Source organism: Dasypus novemcinctus, chromosome 9, assembly GCF_030445035.2.
Source record: "Dasypus novemcinctus isolate mDasNov1 chromosome 9, mDasNov1.1.hap2, whole genome shotgun sequence".
Classification (NCBI taxonomy): Eukaryota; Metazoa; Chordata; class Mammalia; order Cingulata; family Dasypodidae; genus Dasypus; species Dasypus novemcinctus.
This window is the reverse complement of record NC_080681.1, coordinates 127,565,671-127,587,761: the sequence shown is the minus strand read 5'-3', so window position 1 is coordinate 127,587,761 and position 22,091 is coordinate 127,565,671. Positions and strand designations below refer to the sequence as shown.

Genomic DNA, 22,091 nt, shown 5'->3' with positions numbered 1-22,091 from the left:
CTTTTCTCTCCTCCCTGACAAGCCACCGTGTGGGCTACTGCTCCCTCCAGCAGCAGGGCAGGGGAGGCGGGACTGAGACGATGACGGTCTCGAACCATGATCAGAATGAGCCAGGAACACCAAATGCTGGGGACCACGACGGACGCCCGGGGCTCAGGGCAGATTCAGGGTTAGGACAGGCTCGTGGGGGTCAGGACAGACTCAGGGGGGTCAGGAGAGACTCAGGGGGTCAGGACAGACTCCCGGGGGCCAGGACAGACTCCCGGGGATCAAGACAGGCTCAGGGGGCCAGGACAGACTCAGGGGGCCAGGACAGACTCAGGGGGCCAGGACAGACTCCCGGGAGCCAGGGCAGGCTTGGGGGTCAGGACAGACTCCCAAGAGAGAAACCAATGGGAGTTTGGTGGAATCCCTCCATGGCGTCCAAGCTGGAGGTGTCGCTTCCCTGAGGCACCGGACCCTCGCTGGGGCTCTTACCCACACTGGCCAAGGTCAGGTGCAACTGGCCCTTCACCACGGTGTGGACCCCGATGGGCTTGACGCAGCCGAACCTGGACACATCTCCGCTCACCACCATCACGTCCTGCTCATACTCCGTAGCCACAATCTCCAGTTCGTGCAGCACCTGGACGGCTGGACGGCCTTGGCGGAGGAGATGCTGCATGAGGAAACGGGGGTCAGACATGGCGCAGGGTCAGACGTGAGGTCAGACTGCAGCCCATCTCCAGGCACCCTCCCCAACCCACCAAGGAGGAGAGCAGCACGGCCTGTGAAGGGACAGAAGCTCCCAGTGCTCTGATCCGTACCGCACGGCAGAAGTCCAGCCCTCAAAATGCGCGTCCCTGACACGGGTCTTCTCACAAAGTTTTAATAAAATGCCTCCAGAGGGAGGGCACTGGTGACACACCAATGGGCAGGGCAGGTGCTCTTGGGGAGCCAGTGAAGGAGAGCAGGCTGATGGCGTGACCCTGGCTGAGCAGCCTGGTCCCCAAGGAGGAAGGACAAGGGCTGCAGCAAGAGGAGGCTTGGGGTACACCCACGCCTGGGAGGGGACGGGGAGCTGAGGGCCATGGGCCAGAGCCTGAGCCCCTCACACCAAACCGAGGCAGGTGGGGGTCACCCTGCTGCGAGAAGGGGCTGCCAAGCCCCTTACAGCCAAGCCTGCGAAGGCCAGGCTGGGGACACACCATCCTGGCACCTGGAGCATGGGGTCCCTAGATCCCCCAGGGACCCCCTGCTTGTCCGTGGGGTCTTAGCTCACAAGTCAGAGACGACCGCCCTGACCCAGCCAATTAAAACGCCATTGCCTCGCTGCTGTTCTGTGGAGAGGGCCTGGGAGCTGGAGAGAGGGTCACCCCAAGTGTGTAACACGGGCTGCAGCGGCCGGGCAGCACTCTGAGGACAGAGAAAGAGCAAGTGTGTGGCATCTTACGGGTTACCGAGCGCACCACAGGCAAAGCCAGTCCTGGCTTCCACTGCGCCGCAAGCAACCTGAGGATAGAGCAGGGTCCAGCCTCTGGCCCTCCCTTCCACAGGAGGTACTGCTGCTCGCTGGGCACAGCCGGGCCCCAGGGCAAAGAGAGGACCAGATGAGCAAGCAGGCATGAGGAGAGGAATCGGCTGCCAACAGCAATGGATAGACGGTGACCAGGGCAGCTGGGAGAAGGCTGAGAGGGCAGTGTAAGCAGAGGGCCTCTTGGCACTTGGCGACCTCTGTGCCTGAAACGTCAAGAAGAGCCCATGTGAGAAGACTGGGGCAAGAGCAGCTGGAGAGGGGGCAACAGCCCAAGAACCAGGGACCTGCAGACGAGAAAAAGGCCGGGACACAATGCGCAGGGTTTCCCTGGCCACAGCTCTTCGCGCCAAGCAAACTGAATCCTGAAATCCCCTGCCTGAGCCCAGGGCTTGGAGGGCATTCCTGGGAAGGGGGGTGGCGCCCTCGGGGCCAGCGGGTCCTCACACACACATGCCAGCGTGAGGCCGATTTCCCTCAAATCCCAAGGTCCCAGCTTTGGTCCCTCTTGAACTCCTCCTACAGCCGAGACGTGCACGTCTTGGGAGTGGAGGCGCCCAGGCCTGATGGCCGCCGAGGGGCTCTGGGCGCTGCCAGGACGGGGCTGCCCCACCACGCCCACCGCGACTACGCACTCATCTAAGTGCGAGGAGCATGTCTTACCAGAGGACAGGAAGACTCCTCTGACCTGGAAACAAGGAAATGCCCACGAACACAAGGCTTCATCTCTCACCTATCGAAACCGCAAAGGTTTTTAAAAGGAGACATTTTTTAAGATGTTTTAAGAAGGTGAGAGGATAGAAAGCAGGAGCCAGGTCCTCTGCCAGGGAGTAGCGGGGCCGGGCCTTCCGGGCTGTCAGCCTCGAGCGCGCCACACGCCTGAAGCTTCACAGCGACACATCAGAAATGCCAGGTCTCAGCCTCTGCCATTTGCCAAGGGCTTCAGGGTGGAGGGCGCTCGCTTTAGAGTCAGACGCAGGTTAAAAACTCGGCCCTGCTTCAGCTTTCCAGCTCCCACTAGGTTAAGCACAGCCTTACCTCACGGGGTTGGGGCGAGGGGAGCGCTGGATGACACACAAGAGCCATCAGCCATGGGCAGGAGCTCTTACTACTGTAATAACCCCACTGCTGTCACTATCCTCAGGAAATGAGCCAAAAGGTGTGTGCAAAAACATAACCTCAAGACGTCCCCTGCCACGCTTACAACAGGGTAAGATTACTTAACTGTCCAACATCAGGGCGGAGGTGAGATAGGTTATAATATATCCACATTTTATAAAAAATAGCATTTCCCTAGCCCAGGATCTGGAAATAGGTGATTTTCTTATCTGAATTGCCCACCTTTTCCAGTTTTAAAGTTAAAAGATTTTACATTTGCAAGGTAGACATACACTGGTATTTGTTTGGGCGGCTTGGCAAGTAAGAAGAGGTCAAAGAACTTCCACCTGGGTCTCCGCGGGGGCCTTGACGATGCTGTGACCCCAGTGGGGGCTCCTCCCTGCTCGCCCCCCAGTGCCAACCACAGCCATTCTCCCCCCAATCATGCATCACTGGGCAGCACCCACCACGGCTAGGCTAGACTTCAAGAGTTAAAACAACATAATATTCAGAATGTACAGTTCCTTACCAAACAGTTACAAAACATACAAAGAAATAGGAAAGTATGGATGATTCATAGGAAAAAGAGAATTTGCCAGAAACCATTTCTGAGGAAGCACATACATTGGAATTATTACTGAAAGACTTAAAATTAACCGTCTTAAGTAAGTTCCATGAGCTAAAGGAATCCACATACAAAGTATTAAAGGAAACTAGGAAAATGTTGTCTGACCAAAATAAAAAGATAAAAGCTATGTAAAGGAACTAAAAGAAACTTTAGAGCTGCAAAGTACAGTGATTGAAATGAAAAACTCATTAGACAGATTCAACAGCAGATTTGAACAGGCAGAAGAAAGGATCAACAAACTTGAAGTTAAAACAATAGAAATTATCCAGGGTGAGAAGCAGAAAGAAAAAAATAAGAAATGTGAACAGAGTTTGAGGGAACTGTGGGATACTGTCAAGTACACCAACATATGCATTATTGGAGTTCCAGAAGAATAATGGGGTATGGAAAAAGTATTCGAAGAAATAACAGCTGGGAACTCCCCAAATCTGATGAAAGACATGAAGCTCAATGTACTCCAAGCAAATAGACTCTAAGAGATGTACACCAAGAAACATTAGAGCGAAATTCTCAAAATCCAAAGGCATTGAGGATTTTGAAAGCAGCAAGACAGAAGCAATTTCTCACATACAAGGGATTCCCCAATAAGATTAACAGGGGATTTCTCATCAGAAACCATGGAGGCCAGAAGACAATGGAGTGGCATATTTAAAGCCCTTAGAGAAGAAAAAAAAACTACCAATTTTATATTCTATATCTAAGTTATCTTTCAAAAATAAAGGAGAAATTAAAATGTTTCCAGATAAATAAAAGCCTGAAGGAGTCCATTACCAGAAGGCCTGCTCTACAAGAAATGCTAAAGGGAATCCCAAGGCTGAAATAATAAAAGGACACTTGACAGTAACTTGGAACTATAAGAAGAAATAAAGAACGGGGTAAAGGTAACTACGTAGGTAAATATAAAATCATATATTAGTGTACTTTGGGTTTGTAACTACGCCCTCCCCATATGACTTAACAGGCACATGGGTAAAATAACATTAAAAATTCGTTAAGGGGCAGAAAATATATAAAACGTAATCTGAGACAATAGCAATATAAAGAGAAACGAACACAGACACATAGGAGTAGAGAGGTTGTATACTACTATAACTGGGTTGGTACTAGCCAAACTAGATTATTAATTTAATATGTTCATTGTAGTGACAAAAATATAGAGAAAAGTAAATAAGAAGGTAATTAAAACATTACACTACAAAAAAAAAAAAAGCTTAAATATAAAAACGTCAGTAACAGAGTAACTGAGGAACAAAATCATACAAGACATATAGAAAACAAATACCTAAGTAGCAAAAGTAAATTCTTCTCAATTATTACTTTAAATGTCAATGAATTAAACTGCCCTATTAGAAGGCAGAGATCTTCCCAATCTTAAAATTTATTACAAAGCCACAGTATTCAAAACAGCATGGTACAGGCACAAGGACACATATATAGACCGATGGAATCAAACTGCAAGCTCAGAAATCAACCCTCACATTTATGGCCAACTGATTTTTGACAAGGTGGCAAAGACCACTCAATTGGGAAAGAACAGTCCAGTCAACAAATGGTGCTAGGAAAACTAGATCTCCCTTTGCAAGAAAAAGAATGAGAACCCCTACCTCACACCATATATAAAAATCAACTCAAAAAGATCTAAATATCACAGCTAAAACTATCAAACTCCTAGAAGAAAGGATAGGGAAGCATCTTCAGGACCTTGTGTTAGGCAATGGTTTCTTGGACTTTATACACAAACCACAAGCAACAAAAGAAAAAATAAATGGGACCTCCTCAAAATTAAAAACTTTTGTGCCTCAAAAGACTATCATGAAAGTAAAACAACAACCTACACAACGTGAGAAAATATTCAGAAATCACATGTCCAGTAATTTAATATCCAGAGTATATAAAGAAATCCTTCAACTTAACAATGAAAAGACAAACAACCAGTTCAAAAAATGGGCAAAAGACTTGAAAAGACATCTCTTCAAAGAAGATATACAAATGGCCAGAAAGGATACAAAAAGATGCTCAACATCATTAGCCATCAGGGAAATGCAAATTAAAACTACAATGAGACACCATTTCTTACCATTTAGAATGGCTGCTTTAAAAAAAAAAAACAACAGAAAATAGCAAGTGTGTTGAAAAGGATGGTGGCAATGTACAACAGTGCAGCTGCTGTGGAAGACAGTTTGGTGGTTTCTTAGAAAGCTAAGTATAGAACAACCACATGAGCCGGCAATCCCACTACTAGGTTCATACTCAAAGGTCTGAAAGCAGGGACTTGCAGATATTCGCACACCAATGTTCATGGCAGTATTATACCCAATTGCCAAAAGATGGGAGCAACTCAAGTGCCCATCAACAGATGAATAGATACATAAAATGTGGTCTATATGTACAATGGAGTATTATTCAACTGTAAAAAGGAACAAAGCCCTGGTATATGCGACAACAGGGATGAACCTCAAAGACATCATGTTGATGACATAAGAGGATATAAGAAGACAAACATTTTATGATTTCCCTTCTATGACATATTTAGAATAAGGAAATTCATAGAGACAAAAGCAGAATAGTCATTATGGGGGATGGCAGTTACTGCTAAATGAGCATGAGTGTGTGCTGGGGATAATGGAAATAGGTAGTGGCCAAGGTGACAGAGTCTTGTAATGTACTCGATGTCAAAGAACCGTCCACCTGATATGGTTAAAATGATGTTTATGATAAGTGTATTAGTACATTTTGCAAAAACCGATCATGAGAGAACTGAGATTTCGTGAAAAATCTTTTCCTTCTGGAAAGGAGAGAACATGGCAGGGTTTTGAATCTGTGAAATGAAGAAGCCAAGCCATGGGCCAACTGGGGGGCACGGCTGCTGACGGTGACCCTTCCCAGGAGGGACGCTGCTCCCTGGCCCGCGCTCCCCACGGGAAAGCACGCTACCTTCAGGGGAACGGCCGTGGAGCCGACGAGGAGCTGCGAGTCCCCGTCCCAGGCGTCGACCTGCAGGCTCTGCGCGGCGAGGTAACGGACGAACCAGCGCAGCTCCCCTGGCTTCAGGAATCCGGGGTCCACCACGAACTTGAGCTGGAAGCCGGGAGACCCTGCTCAGAGGAGGCCCAAATGAGTCGAGAAGTAATTGGACCCATCTGTCATCTTTACACTTTCTGGTCATGACTGCTAACTCCGGCTTCCGCCGCAGCTGCAGGGTAATAAACACACTCATCAGAAATAACAGAAAATATCCAAATTAGCAATGAAAATTCTTGTTCAGAAGACGACTTCCTTCCAATATGTACTTCAAACTCCTCCCAAAATGAGGGTTACAATTTATGCCAAGTCCTTGTAATACCATCTTCTGCTGGATAGAAAGGATCCCAACAAAGTTACGATTCTAGACACTCGAGAATTTAAGGAAAAATCTACTCCATGTGCACCATCAGAACTGAACATTCACACACATACAGCGTGAAGCCTGGGGGGGGACCCTGAAACAAGTGCGGCCCCCGCCCTGCACTTCCAGGTCAACGCGCCAGCTGGGGGTGTCTACCCCCAGGGCTTGTCTGGGGCTTCACCCTGGACCTTAGGCTTACAGAGACGCCAGCTAGAGACGACCCTGTCTTCATCATCTTTAAGTGGCAATATCGATAATTCTAAATTGACAAAAATGCCACTGGAATCACCACCCATCAGAGTGCAGGGCACAGCCATGCTGGGAAACGCATTCAGACAACCCTTGCCCTTTTCCATCAGTGACGACAGTATTTATAAAGCCCCCAGCGAGCATCCCGCAGAGAAAGGGAGCTCAGGCGTAGCCCCTGGTGCCAGGCCCCACACCGGACCCCAGACTGAGAGGCGGTTTGACTACAGTTCCTCATCACCCCGTCTCCAGCCACCGCAGCCCTATGAGATGCCACAGACTCGTGTCCCCTTGCTTTTCCCCAGGACCAGGGTACAGCATTTCTGGCAGGAGGGGTGAGTGCAGTGGCTAGGGTGCGGACACAGCCTGAGGCCTCAGGCTCCAGCTCGGTGTCAGGAGAGGGTTGGGGGGTGAGGCAGGGATGGGGGGTTGGCCCCCAGGACAGGCCCAAGGGATTGGAGTGGGGAACGGAGCAGGCACCGAGCTGCAGAGGCTCTGGCCACTACAGGGAGGCTGGGAGGGGCAGCTCACAGTGTGGGGAGCAAGGAGGGAATTGCGGCGAAGACTGAGGCCGCAGCTAGCCATAAAGACCATGGAGGCTGGGAGGTCCCAGGGACACATCTCAGGGTGACCCAAACTGAGTCACAGGGCCAGTGGGGGGGAGGCCAGGGAAGCCCACTGCCCCAGCCCCCACGGCTAGCTCCAAGAACCAAGTGGCCTGTGCCCCCCTCCCCACAGTCTCCCTGTGCAGTCAAGAGCCCCAGCTCACGGTAGGGACTGTGGCCCAGGCCGGTGGGGTCAGCTGCCACCACCAAGCTGGCCTGAGCTGCTCAGGAGGACCCCAGCCTGCCCTGCACACTGCCCAGAGCTCAGCTTGAGGAACAGATGGGATTGGACCTTCTGGGCTGACATCCAAAGGGACCTCTTTCTGGGGCGTTCTGCCCCACCCCTGTCTTGCATCCCTGGAGACCCACAGGTCCCCCACCAACTCGTCTAGCCCCAGGCTGTCCACTTCGAGTTCTGCTTTAAATCGGCCTGTGCTCAGATGCAGCAAGGGGCACCCGTCCCCTCCAGCCAGGGCTCTTCTTCTGCATCCCAGACTACATCCTGGGACCACAACCTCCAGCACCCAGGCTGGGCTGACCCTCCCCATCCACCACGGCTCCACCCCATCACCACCCTTCCCCACTGGTCACCATCCCCACCCTCACCATCCCCTGTTCATCTCCATCCCCCATCCCCCATTCCCACCCCATCTACTACCACCTCCCATCATCACCCCCCCATCCATCACCATCCTCCATTGTCAGGCCCCCCACTGCACCCCCCCCACCCATCACCATCGCCCATCGCCTGTCACCACCCCCACCCATCACCACCATCCCCCATCATCACCCCCATCCATCACCATTACCTGGTCAGTCACCAGGTCCTTTCCATGCAGCCTATGACGCCTGCGCCCCCACCTGCTGGATCCAAGCTGGGAGCATGCATTGGGAGCATGCACGGGGCAGTCTGCCCACGGCTTCTCACCAGCAGACACCCCGTCAGTGCCCCCGGAGTGTAAGGACACACAGCAGGGGGTGGGTGGAAAGTAAGCGGCCCCGCTGTGCTGGGTGGGGAAGAAAGGCCGCCCAGTGAGAAGTGACAGCTGGGGCTGCCCACACTGCACACGTCCAGATTGCTGGAAGCAAGTGGATTTCGCCCCGAGCTCCAGCACTGCGTGCTGAAGTGGAGCCCAAGGCTTCCTCCGTCTGTCCTCACGCGGTACCCAGACAGCCGAACCTCCACTACAGTCTCTGTCCACACCGAAGTTTGGATCCAGGGAACAGAATTTGCATAGGACACCTGAATTGGCTCGTTCCCTCTCGTGGCGGGCCCAGGCAGGGCCCTGGAAGCCCTGTACACCTTTGAACTCTCCAGCTAAGACGTGGGCCATGGGCCCTCCTCCATCACACCACACACAAAAAGCCGTTCTAGGGAGCGAGTGAGCACAGGGGCTGAGCGCCTGCTTCCCACGCACGAGGGCCTGGGTTCAACCCCTGGTACTTCCTAAAAACAAATAGGCAAACACTCATTGGGGAGATGTAGCTCAGGGGCTGAGTGCCTGCTTCCCATGCACGAGGGCCTGGGTTCAATCTCCAATACCTCCTAAAAACACACACACAAAAAACACGAAAAACAAAAGCAATTCTAGATGGATTACAGAAAAGATTGGAAAAAGAAAGAAAAAGCTTCTAGAAGACAACATAGAATATCTTCAAGACTTTCTTTGCAGAAACAAACTACTTTTTGCACCTCGGTAAAGAAAGCTATCCATTAAGGAAAAGACTGACAAATTGAACTTAATTTCAATGAAAAAGGATTGGAACCAAAACACACCATTAACAGGCAAAAGCAGCCACAGGGGGAGGAGACGTTTACCATTTCTGAACAAGGACCTAAGATCAGGACCTGGAAAGAACTCCAACCAAAAGAAATTTAAAAACGACAGACCATACAATTAAAACATGGGCAAAGGTAGGAAGAAGCACTTCATAAAAAGAATAAAATCCCGGAGGCCAGTAAATCTGTGAAAGGTGCTCAGCAGCGCCCGTCAGGGAAACACAAACCTGCCGGCACGCTCTGCAGGCCCCAGAGGGGAAGAGAAGCCACAAGCCAGGGGTGTGAAGCACTGGCCGGACAAGCTCGCCGGCCCCTGCCGTGCGCCTGCAACTCCTGCAGGCACTGCGGGAAACTGCTCGGAAAGCCCCCGCAGCTAAGTGCGTGCTACCGCCCCACAACCACACGCTGAGGCATAGTCCGACCAGAAACACGTGCGCATGTACGCCAAAAAGCAGGTTCATGGCAGCGTTTTCAAAAGACCCCAAAACTAGAAACAGACAAAGATGCCCAGTAGCAACAGAATGAACACATGGTGTGGCATATTCAGACAACCAAGAAAAAGGACAGTGACTGCTCTACACAGTACCACGGATAAAATCTCACACACACAGCGCTGAGCAAAAACAAGGTAAATTCAAAAGAGCGCATATACACACAGGGGTGTCCCCCACGTAGGGGAGCCCCAAGCGCAAGGAGCGCGCACCGTAAGGAGAGCCCCCCAGAGCAAAAGAAAGTGCAGCCTGCCCAGGAATAGTACCACACACACGGAGAGCTGACACAACAACAAGATGACGCAACAACAACAAAAAGAAACATAGATTCCCGGTGCCGCTGATAAGGATAGAAGCGGTCACAGAAAAACACACAGCAAGTGGACACAGAGCAGACAACCCAGGAGGGGAGGGGGAGGGGGGAGAAGGGGAGAGAAATAAATTAAAAATCTTTAAAAAAAAAAAGTGCATATAGTATAACCTCATTCAAAGTAGAAAAACAATTCAATCTACAGTGACAGAAACAAAGGAACAACTGCCCTTGAAGATGATGAGGGATGAGGGCTGATAAGGAGGGAGGGGCTAATGAGGGAGGAAAATGATGGGGAGGATGAGGGAGGGGGAGGATGGGGAGGAGGGGGGGGAGAAGGGGCTGGGAAGGGAGGGGGAGGGGGAGGAGGGAGAGGGGAGGGAGGGAGGCCTCTGTGGCAACACAGCTGTGTTCACCACACACACCCGTGAACTTGTGCCCCTGAGCTCTGCGCACCTCCTTCGGCTTGTTCTACCTCAACGACGACAACAGGTACGTGTCCCTGCACCCAGCACGGCCTCGGGGGAGGCCCCGGGAGCCTGTCCAGAGCGAGGCCTGGCGCGGCCCAGGACAAGGCCGCCTTTGGCTGAGAGTCAGTCATACAAGAAATTGAAGGGAACTTTGTTTTTAACTTTAAGAATTTGGGGGTATGTATTTAATTCATAATGAAAAAATGTGATTTTGGAGATTAATTTCTTTGGACTTCAACTTGCAAGGAAATTTAATTTTTGGACTTTAATTTCTCTCTAGGAAATTCATAATGGAAAGGGGCTTCTATTCAAATCAGGAGCATCTCTAAGTCGCTGGCCTTTTTTATCTCGAGGCTTTCATTTACGCTCACTGTGGATCCTCTGATGAGCTATCCGGGATGAGATGGCCGGATTGGACTTGGAATAGGAAATGGAAAAGGGAAGGAGTTTTCCGCAAAGGGCACAGAGGAGCTTGAAATTCATTTAACTGACCCAGTCTTGTGCCTTTTGGGGGCTAAGCTCCAACAGTGTCCCAGGAACATCAACAAAGGAAACAAAAGGTCGGGTGAGGGCTGGTGGAGGGTGGCCAAGCCCCTCGCCGTGAACGTACTGGCTCAGACCAGTGAGCCAAGAGAACAGAAACCGGGAAACGTGGTGGGAGGGAACCCTCTCCCCGGCCTCTCCCTCGCAGATGAGCTGCCCAGCCCCAGCCTCTCTTGCCAGGTGCACCCACACCTGGAGGGGGAACAGTCTAGAGTCTGCGATGTACTTGCAGGCTTGCGGGGCGGTGAGGGGCTGGCCCCAGGGACAAGGCTTGCCGTGGCCCAGCCGACTGGGGCCAGCATCCAAGTCCCTGAGATGCAGCGACGGTCGCCCGAGGCGCTTTGGGCTCCCTGAACCACCTTCCCACAACAGCGCCAACGCTCCCATCTCCCGACTCCTACTCGCCTCGCACCTGACACTTCAGCGCATCCTTTCTCCTGTTTCTTTGCTTTCTGAACACTTATGCTCCTGAATTTGCTCTGTTTCTTTTCCCCCTGACTTTAAGAATTGAAAAGTTAGATGGGTATTTTTTTGAGGTCCTTCTTTCCAGCATAGTCATGTAAAGCAGTCCATGTCCCTGTAATGACCAGTTCAGTTGCACCTCGTAAGCTTTGATATGCAATGCTATCATGTCATTTAATTCTAAATAATTGGTCCTTTCTACTTTGACTTCTTCATAGATACATGGATTAATTAGAAGTATGTTTTTTTTAAATTCCAAAACACTAGCAGTTTGGAGCCCTGGGGGAAGGGTGGATCGACTTCTGGTTGCAAGGCATAAAGGCTAGAGAATGCCATAAAAATCGCTGTGCTATTGATTCTCTTGCTAATATGATGACATTTAATTGGTGGCTTAATATATGATCAGATTTAATAAGCTTCAGAATAAGTTTTTTCTAGTTTATAAGTTTCAAAGTGTGCGTAAAAAAATGCATATTCTTCAACTTAGTAGTGCAGATTTTATAAGAAGATCTTCCTTAATTGTATTATATTTTATAATATCCTTACCAATTTGTTTATGTTCAATCACTTTACTGAGTGAGGTGTGTTAAAATTTCTTCTGATTTGGGGACTGTCCATTCCCCCCTTATATCTGGAGGCTATGTTATTAGAAGTGGACAGGTTCAGAAGGGTTTCTTTGAATTATTCCCTTTACTATTTCATAGCCTTCTTTATCCCTAGTAAGGCATTTGTCTAATTGCTTTTTTCTAATGTTAATACTGTTACACTACTTTCTTTGGATTAGTGTTTTCTTAATATATCTTTTCCCATTTTTTATTTTCTACCTCAAATCCCAGTTCTGCCCCTTACTGTGTCCCAAAGTTGGGACAACGGACCATCAATAAAAATAACAATATATTTGGTATGTTTTGATCCACTGTAGCTTAAATCCATTCCTTTGTTTAAAAATTTCATAGTTTGTGCCATTGTAATCGTTCCTCAAAAAAAAAAACATTAGTCCCACTTTTGAAGGATGCTAGGGAACCGTCTAATTATTTTGGAAATTAGGAAGTACAGGGACAGAATCAAGGAATATCCTCTCTTCTCCACGTGAACTCTATACTAAATAGCGGCTGAGGGGAGGTTTCTCTTTATGGAAGTATTCCCGCTAACAAACCAAGGACGTGCTATAGAAGCAGACGCTCACCCGCGTGCAACCGCGAACGAGACCATCGTCCAGGAGCAGTGGGCTCGGTGACTGCCCATGTCCCACACCACAAGGCAGCCAGCATTAGTGCCACACGCCACCAGCTACAAAGAACTCTTTGGGCAAGAATTCTTGCCCAAAACAACAAATTCACACATGCATCTGATCAAGCATCTAGATTTAACTCCTAAAAACCCAAAGGAAAAAGAGGCGAGAGGAACCCCTTTGACATCACTCCCTGGATACAAGCACAGAGTTCAGACCGGGGGAAACCCTCAGGCAAGCAAGGTGGCTTCTCCAACAAAAAAACGGGAAGGGAAAACAGAGACTGGGGATGGTGGGGCAAGGACGGCTTTTACAGAGGGGCAGGAGTCACACCATTCCATTACAAAGCACTCCCCTTATTTAGTTCCTGAAGTGAACTGAAAAAAATTGATGATGCTATCAGGGAAGTACTAAGAGAGACTAGATATTTGATGATGTCAAGGAATTATTAATTTTTAGGTCCAATAATATTATTGAGCTTATTTTTTGATTAAAAAAACTTCTTAGTTTTTTAGATATACATAGAGAAATACTATAGGTGAGAGGATATACTGTCTGGTATTTGCTTCAAATCAATCCCAGTTTGGGGAAGGCACTACCATTGACATTTGCTGGAGCCAAGCAGTTGTGGCACTGATTCATTGTATCAGTCTCTCAGATTCAGTTTGAAATGATTCATAGTAAAACTTGTTCAAAAAATACAAAATTCTGGGAAACGGACTTTGGCCCAGTGGTTAGGGCATCCGTCTACCATATGGGAGGTCCGCGGTTCAAACCCGGGCCTCCTTGACCCGTGTGGAGCTGGCCATGCGCAGCGCTGATGCGCGCAAGGAGTGCCGTGCCACGCAAGGGTGTCCCCCGCGAAGGGGAGCCCCACGCGCAAGGAGTGCGCCCGTGAGGAGAGCTGCCCAGCGCGAAAAGAAAGAGCAGCCTGCCCAGGAATGGCGCCGCCCACACTTCCCGTGCCGCTGACGACAACAGAAGCGGACAAAGAAACAAGACGCAGCAAACAGACACCAAGAACAGACAACCAGGGGAGGGGGGGGAATTAAATAAATAAATAAATCTTTTAAAAAAAAAAAAAATACAAAATTTTAAATACAAAGTTTAGCACTGGCTTACTCATGTGTGCCACACGCATAAATACCTACCAGCATCAAAGCAGCCGTCTTTGTCGATCGGAACAAGGATGTGGGACAAGGAACCGGAGCTGCCCTTCCCCATCTTGTCCAGCTGCACCAGCTGCAGCCGGGGTGTTGTGGACGGCGGGAAGCGGTAGAACTGGAAGGTGAAATACACAGTCTCGGGCCATGGCGTTTCCCTGCCGTCCTGGGAGACTCTGAACCCAACAACAGCCCTGAATTAGTCACATCAGGCTCCTTCACATCAGGGAGCCTAAGACTTGCACCTCGCATACGCGCAGTGGGATGGTCCCGGCCCTGCAGGGAGCGAGGAGTGCTGGTACCAGTCCTGGGCGGCCACCGTCCACCCATTTGGGTGTGCTGACCCTGCTGGCTGGAGGGCTGCTCTCAGAGCCACTCTAATGCTGAGAACTGGCCGCCACGGCCCCCCTTTTAGCTAAGGACCATAGACACGTGGGCGAAGCACAGGGCGTGCAGCACTTAGCAAAGCTGTGAGCGGGACCCAGCTAAATAGAAAGAAGCCAGAGAGCACTCTTTAACCTAACAAGAGCTAAGCATGGAGAGTTCTGCCAAATCCGAGCCACAGAGAAGTTTCTACTCAATGCACAAAAAATGAAAGGCCAGTTAACAAGTACCATAACATTCAAGAACTTACCTGCTGAAGGCAAGAAACTGCAGCACTATCTCATTGCTTTGGAGACAATCTGCTTCTTCCTTTTGAGGGTTGAATGTCACGGGGTCGGCAGGACTCACAGCCTCAGCCGGTTGCTTATTGGCATCCAGGATCTCAGGGAAGCCAGAGGACTGCAGCAGTGCCAGAGCAGCCCGAGAGAGCTTGCTTCCGGAGCTGGAAGAGAAGGCCCTCCTCAGCCGGCCCCAGAGAGGCAGGGCTAGGCGGCAGCTCCCGGGGTCAGCCTCCATCACACGGGCCCTCGACTGCTCTGCGTCCCACCCAGACCCCCACCTCACCTCCTGGTCTGGGCTCCGGCGACAATCGGGGCGTGCAGGGGTGTGAAAGGCAGCTCCTGCAACTGCTCGGCAACAGGGCTTTCCAGAACCAAGGGAGCCGGGCTCAGGTCCACCTCCAGGTGGGAGATCCTGCCCTCCAGCGGGAACTCCTGCTGAGCAGAAGGCAGGCCCGGGTGAGGCTGACAAGGACCCACCTCTGCTGTCCCTGCTTATCTCCCACCTCTGCAGGCTGCCAGACTTAGCAAATAAAAACACAGGAGGCCAGCTTAGCTTGCCTCTCAGGTTAACAACCGGTAATTTTAGGATAACTATGTCCCGCACAATATTTGTGACCTACTAACACTTAAAAAATATCAGTTATTTATCTGAAATTCAAATTTAGCTAGGCACCCTATGTTTGATCTGGCAACCCTACTTGTGAGTCTAAATGCAATGAAGAAGGAATCGTTCATTTTCTGGTGGGTTCCATGGGAAACACGTGATGCCCAAGGTGAGAGTTAACACAAAAGTCATGTGTGGAGAACAGAGGGATGACTTTCCCCAGAGACGAGAAAGCCCAAGATGGAATGTGGGGCTGGTCCTGCCAGGTGTGCGCAGATGCCTCCCTGGTCCCAACATCACCGGAATATTCTAGCCAATCACTCACCTCCACCTCCTGCTTCCCTCAAAGCAGAAGACATGTGTTGCAGGGAAGAGCCTGTTTGGAGCCACAGAGCTGAATGCTCTCTTTCAAGCTCAAGCCCCAGGTTTGCTGCTTCAATTCAAAAGGAAACCCCTGGGAAGCAGATGGGGCTCAACAGATAGAGCATCTGCCTACCATATAGGAGGTCCAGGGTTCACACCCAGGGCCTCCTGACCCATGTGGTGAGCTGGCCCACGCACAGTGCTGCAAGGAGTGTCATGCCACACAGGGGCACCCCCCACGTAGGAGAGATCCACGCACAGCAAATGGACACAGAGAGCAGACAATGGGGGGGGGATAAAATAAATAAATAAATAATTTTTTTAAAAAAATGAAACCCCTAGCTGGGGGAACCCCAACGCTGTGTCTCAAGACACACAAGCATAAATGCGTGAGCCCAGGCACGTTTTAGAAGCAGGCATTTCAGGGGCGCTCAGGGCTCTTGCGTGAGGAATTAAGTGGGGGCTGGCTGTCCTCAGCATGCTTCCTTCTGGCACAAGACCAGAAATGGTGGACACGGGCTGACAGCCAGCTGTGGAGCTCGCCAGAGCCAGCAGCCCACTGCACGGGGCTCGCTGCAGGACGGCTCCCGGCTGCCCAGGTGGGGCTGCCAGGTGCCCAGGTCCTAGAGAGGCCCTCAGGGCAGTGTGACTATGTCCCCCCAGCAGAGCAGAAGCCTCGACCGAGAAAGGTGGCAGGGACGCAGTAGGCCCAAGTCCCCTGCGGTCTCTCTCCGGGCCTGAAGCAGCGGAGCAAACCCTCCCGGCCCATAACCCAGCTCCCAGCTAGCCCCGCCGAGGTCTCGGTCCCCATCAGGACAGGCACAGCTCACAGAAGGAAGACCCCGGAGCAGGCAGTGCCATGGGCATACTCACTGCCTGGGCCGGGGAGGGCTGGGGGCTGCCGCGCTGCAGCGAGGAGGGTCCGGCTGATCCACACCGAGCCCGGGACGGTGGGGAAGCCGCCAACTGGGAGATGGACAACTGCAAGGGAAGACAGCCTGGGTGAGGGGGCGCACAGGACCCCTTCACCGGACCCTCCCACACCGGCGCAGGAAGGTCAGCCGACAAGGGTGGTTAGAACAGAACAGAAAGGCGCGGCTTCTGCACAGCACTCGGGACCTGGAACTGCTTCTAAGTCCCTTCATTTTAGTTACAAAGATAAGAGCTGTGCTTTTTCCCAGATTGTAATATTTAAGTCAAGATATCATTAACAAGGAAAAAGAAGGAAGCATCAGAAAAGCCAGGTTTTCTGCCCTCGCGGGCTGCAGCGGGTGGAAAAGTCTCAGAGCCTCTCTGGCTTTCGCTGTCGTCACTGGTCGGGGACACTAAGACCCCTTCCAGCCCTACGCCCGTGTCCTGTGGAATGAGCCGCCACGTGGAGGTGACGGCCAAAGCAGAGCCGACACCCGAACCGGACAGACACCAGGAAGAAAGCGCCATTCGGCCACACAACCCCAGTGCGGCCTGGGGCCTGGGTCTCCCCACCTGTAAAACAGGGTCAGTCCCAGCCCCGAAGTCACAGGATAACTGTGTGACTTAGGAGGGCTGATCATCCTCGCCCAGGGCAAGCCTTCTGTAAATGCTGCAAATATTTGGGACTGAAGCTGCTTCTGGGGGCAGGGGGGTGGGTAGTCGCCTCTCCTGGAGACGTGGGTCCCCACCCTGGCCTCCATCTCCTGCATGCCCAGCCACTTTGGATGTGACAGCAGCCCGAAGGAGGAGCTGGCCCAGAGAAGAGGGTCAGGACCCAGCGTTGAAGGAGCGGGTGAGGCCGCGTGAGCCGCCCCCGCAGGCTCTCCGGGGGGAGATGGTCTGATGGTCTTCGGGGCCTGTCTGATGCTCCCCAGAGTGACCCACAGGATGCCGTGAGCCTGGCCTGCCTTTGCTCTGAGGTCCCTGAGCACTCGTGCATGAGGGGGAGACAGCTGCAGGGAGCACGGGGGCTGCCCACAGACACCGGGCTTAGGCAGATCCTGCACTTGCTCCTGATTCTAGTTTCCAAGCTGCGTGTTTCACATTAAAGCCACTTCCTGGGGACAGCCTTTGATACTGAATTATTCAACTTTTCTAGAAAGCCAATTTCCAGGGTGATGCTGGCAATGTCATCAAGAGGAACAAGCCAACTCTGACCTCGCTCAAAACCACGCAGCTGAAGCCAACTCGGAGCCTCGGGCCCCACTCAGGCAGCTCAGCCTTCCAGGGGGCGGCCAGGCAGGGGCGCTGCTGCAGGCCGACAAACCAACAGCTGAGCCAGGAGCAGACCTCCTCTCCACCTCCACCCAGAAAAGTCTAGACCCAGAGACATCTGCGCTCTGACGCACGCCCGCCAGCACGCCATGGGTCTTAGCGTGACACCCCCACCTCCACCCCCCTGTCAACACGCCATGGGTCTTGGCATGGCCCTGCCCCCCGCCCCGCTGCTGGGCCCAGGGGACACCAGCGATTCCTCGGCTGCACTGGGCACCAGGACAGCCAGGGTCAAGGCTGGTGGTGACCACCAGGGGACACAAAGGTGAAGACCACCCCTCAGCATCTCTTATAAGAAGAAAAGGCTGCTCCGCCCCAAAAAGATGCCAGGGAGGGTGAAAGGTGAAGCCTGCTTCGATGGCAAGCTGGAGGAGCGTCAGCCAGCGGCAGGAAGCCGTCACCCTGACCTGTGCCACGAGGCAGCACATTCGGAAGACTTGGTACAGCCTGAGCTGGGGAGGGGGGGCAGGGAGTACTAAGGACACCCCTGGGGACGGCTGTGCCCGGCAGGACCCTTCCTCACCTTCCTCAGCCCCCAAAGGCAGCCAGGACAACACAGTTCTAAGTGCAGAGCCTTCTCTCGCACTGGAGAGTCTTCTGAATTTGTTTGAATTCTGAAATGGGCTTTTTTCTTGAACGCCCCGCCGGCCTGGACTTACCCCTGGTCCCACAGGCGAGTCCTGGGTGGCGGCGAGCCTTGGGGACGGTGGCTTCGGTGGGCCTGAGAGGAAGCACACGGGTCAGGGCGACCGTGAGGCGCAGCAGGGCCCAGCAGGCCCCCAAGCCCCAGCTCCCTGAGCTTGCAAGCGCCCGCCCCTCCCCTGCAGCTGGCGCTCCTGGTGGGGGCCACTCGGAGCTGAGCAGAAGCCACCACGCAACTCCAAGCCCCCGTCTTCACCAGGCTCTTGGCCTGCTCAGAATGCAATAAATGCAGCTTCTCCGGAGCTGCTGATTTCACTGAATGGGACTCAAACTAAACCTACATTTGATGCCTAACTGCATGGGGGGCGCAGCTGCCTGCTCAGCCCACCCCGCCCTGCTTTCCCTGCAACCCTGCAGGCTCATGAGCAGGGGCTTAAGGAGGCGTGGAGCTTTTCAGCCCCTCCAGGCTAACTGCTCCCCAGGGATTTTCGGCTTTTCATCTGGCCACATCCTCTTGCCCTGGCACAGCCGGGGCCTGATTCCTGCATGATCTGGGGGTTGCCTGGCTCGGGCTGCACGCTGCCCTGTTCAACGAGAAACTCTTCTCTACGGCCACATGGCGGGTGCTGCCAGCCGGGCTCCGAGCCTCCAATGCCTGCCAGGCAAAGCCTTTTCCTCTAAGGCTGCGCGTTCGAGGGGCAGGCTCTCCAGGCTTTGGGGAGGCCAAGAGCAGAGGCCAGCCCTGCACAGGTCTCCTGGGCGCTGGGGCTAAGGGCAGCCTCAGACCTTGGCGGCTCCAGGCTGTTCCTACAGCATCCAAGGTGCTGCCCCTGGTCCTCTCCATCCCCTCCCGGTTGGACGGAGCTGCAGTTCCCTAAGTTAGTTCACGCGCTTTATGGGCGTCAGCAAGCCCCCAGTAAGGCCGCCTTCTCTCGGGAGGACAATCACAGGAGAAGGAAGATGCCAGGCCTCGGCCTCGGAACTGCGGGGCTCTCCCAGGTCCCTGGAGCATCCTCTGCAGAGAGTTCTGTGCTTGGTGCAGCCACTGGCTGCCCGCTCCCACCCTTTCTTCCTAAAACAGTCTGAAAGATGAAACCAAAAACCAGCCAGCAGAGTTCTTTATTCTGTCCTAAATGGAGACTCTGAAAACCCGACAGGCTAATTTTGGTAACAAGGAACAAATTGCAGGAAATGGCTCCATTATCTTCTGCTGAGTGAAACCTGGCACTGTGGAGCCAGACCCCGCGTGTCCTCTTGTTGAACAAAGTGCGAACGCCGCCGAGCTCGAAGCACTGTACGGCTTCCACGTGAACGTTCATTCCCTGCAGGCTCAAATTTGGGTATTGTGTGGTATGGTGGTTTTTTTGAATTTTAAGGTAATTTTCTTCATGAGGACTTACTATGCAACCTCATCCTTCTGAGAGCAGAACCACAAAAGGGGGTTTTGGCAGCTGTTCAAAAAGATGCCCCTTCGTAAGCCCAGGACTGAGGACAGAACCTGTGTCCCCAGGGAGCACTTGCTCAGGAAGAAAATACCCCCGAATGCGCCGAGCCTGCTTCCAAATGCTTTGTGGTCAAGTTCGACGTGGCAGCCGTGGGCTCGGCTACTGCCCATGTAGTGGTCCTGCCCGGGGCACCCCTCCAGAGAGCGCCCATTTTAATTCCTCCAAGAAGCAACCAGAAGCCACCCAGGGCTGCCGATGGGGATGCCCATTTCTGCCACAGATAAGCACGGCTGAATTGGGAGCTCCAGGGCCAGCGGAGCAGAACTGCGGCTGCAAAGCATCCCACAGACCCAACGTGCTCCTGAAAACAGAGGAGGTTAGCTCCAGACCGGCACACCCGACACAGGACAGGAGCAAGCCAAGGAGGACACCGGCCAGGGTGCCATGATGCGGGAAGATGGCCAAGGCAGGAAAAGGGGGAAGCACATCACCCAGCAGCCCACACGGTATAATCCCATCGCGTTTGAAAAAAGAATCCCCGTGTGTGTCTCCTTATATCTGACGGTAAATTCACTGGCATTCAGGAACGGCTGGAACAGGGCCTGGACATAACCTCCCCTTTGGACACAGTAGTATTAGTCATGTGTTATTTGTAGCATTGAAAAAAATTATCTTTTCTAATTTAACGATCGTGATGAGGGCTGCCGGAAGCCCCAGTCAAAGTCTGGAAACAGTCGTGGCTGCGCTGACGACATCGGCCGGCCCCGCGCGGGCCAGGCAGCGTGCGCAGCAGGAGCAGTTTCCTCTGTGGACTTCTCCCCAGTGGTCCACGCAGGCTCCAGCCTGCCAGGGAAGGGGCAGGTCTTCAGGGGGAGGTAAAACCAGTGTCTGGGCAAAGCACCAGAACTCTGGTTTCACCTAAGTAACCTGGACAGTGAAGAGAGAAACGCAGACGCTCGGGAAGGGTGCGCTCTGCCACGGCCTGAGCAGGTGCAGGGGCCCTGGGGGCCCTGAGAAGCCCCGCAGCAGCAGAACCTCAAGTGTGCAGAGCCGTCCACGGAGAAGGCAGAGGGGACTGGACAGGCGCCTTCCCATGACCCCAAAGCCAGTGCCATCTGGAAAGAGCCACGCTGTCTGAGAGAGGGACATTCATCTGGAGATGAGCTTTCCCAAACACCCTCCCGCTCCCCAGCCTCCAGGCACTGGAAGCCGCTGTCCACAAGAGCTCGCCTGTCCACTCCACTTTCCAGGCAGGGGAGCTTCCAGAAGCCCCCGCGCCTTCCTCCTGGCCGAACGCAGCGCTCTCCCGCAGGCTGTGGGGTCGCCCAGAGACCTGCGCCTCCGTGGCTTCCTCCGCATCTGTGTGAAGGGGGAACTGCACAATTACACAAACCTAAAGCACGTCCAGAAACTAGGAGAAGAGGTAAGACCTTCAAGTCGACGTTTTTTCAGACAGCACCATCAGTGAGTTGAGCAGCAAAAATCTTACTATGGAGGAGCAACATCCAGACGCAGCTGGAGGGGCCCCTGGGCCCCGAACACACACGGCCCCCCTCCCCCAGCTCCAGGCAGCCCACAAGGCCTGAGAGATGCATGTCAGGGACAGAGCCAAAAAGAAGGAAATTATGCATCAGAAGAAGACTAAAATCACAGCCAGATCAGGGGAAGCCGATTCCACCCCACAGCCCGGGGTTCCCCCGAAAGGAAGAGGCCCTGAGCTCGTCCTGCGTCGTGGCCACCTGGGGATTGGGGACAAGCACGTGGCACAAGATGACACCCCTGCCAGCAGTTCCGTGAGGGACCTGGGCGTCCTCCCCAAGGGGCCACCCTCGGCTCCACCCTGCTCCAAGCAGGTTGCTTACAAAGTGCCAAGAGCACGGCATGTCTGGGTGCAGGGGTCTCCTTCCTGGGCCGAGGTCTCCTTGAGCAGCCCCTCTTCACCTAAGCTCTGCACTTTCCTGTATGTATGTTTTATTTCCAGAAAAAAAGTAAATTTTTAAAATCATAAGAAAAGGACGGCACTTTAACTACCTGTTTCCCTGTGTCCACTGATTCATTCACCCAACAATTATCATCCTACCTGCCTACACTGGGCCAGGGCCACCAAGATGATAGAATGACAGATGGACAACAGAGAGGTGACAGATGTAGATGAGAGAGAGAGAGACAGGTACAGATAGCTAATGATAGATGATGGGCA

General features: G+C 52.7%; 1 protein-coding gene across 42 annotated transcripts in view; it reads right to left on the bottom strand.

Moving 5' to 3' along the window:
* NPHP4 (nephrocystin 4) overlaps positions 1–22,091 on the bottom strand; it is a 167,644-nt gene that overhangs the window by 29,975 nt on the left and 115,578 nt on the right. For 22 of the 42 annotated variants that reach the window (XR_011649779.1, XR_011649776.1, XR_011649783.1 and 19 more), the window contains 7 exons: positions 18,464–18,525; positions 16,431–16,538; positions 14,874–15,022; positions 14,560–14,751; positions 13,914–14,101; positions 6,174–6,334; positions 478–658 (listed from right to left, as the gene is read on the bottom strand). Coding sequence is in view for 31 of the 42 variants with exons in the window: in XM_058304573.2 (XP_058160556.1) it covers positions 478–658; positions 6,174–6,334; positions 13,914–14,101; positions 14,560–14,751; positions 14,874–15,022; positions 16,431–16,538; positions 18,464–18,525 (1,041 nt within the window). In the remaining 11 variants the exon portion in view is untranslated. Of the gene's footprint in view, positions 1–477; positions 659–6,173; positions 6,335–13,913; positions 14,102–14,559; positions 14,752–14,873; positions 15,026–16,430; positions 16,539–18,463; positions 18,526–22,091 lie in introns of all 42 variants that reach the window. The other 20 variants (XR_011649774.1, XR_011649780.1, XR_011649775.1 and 17 more) reach the window with 1 other exon arrangement.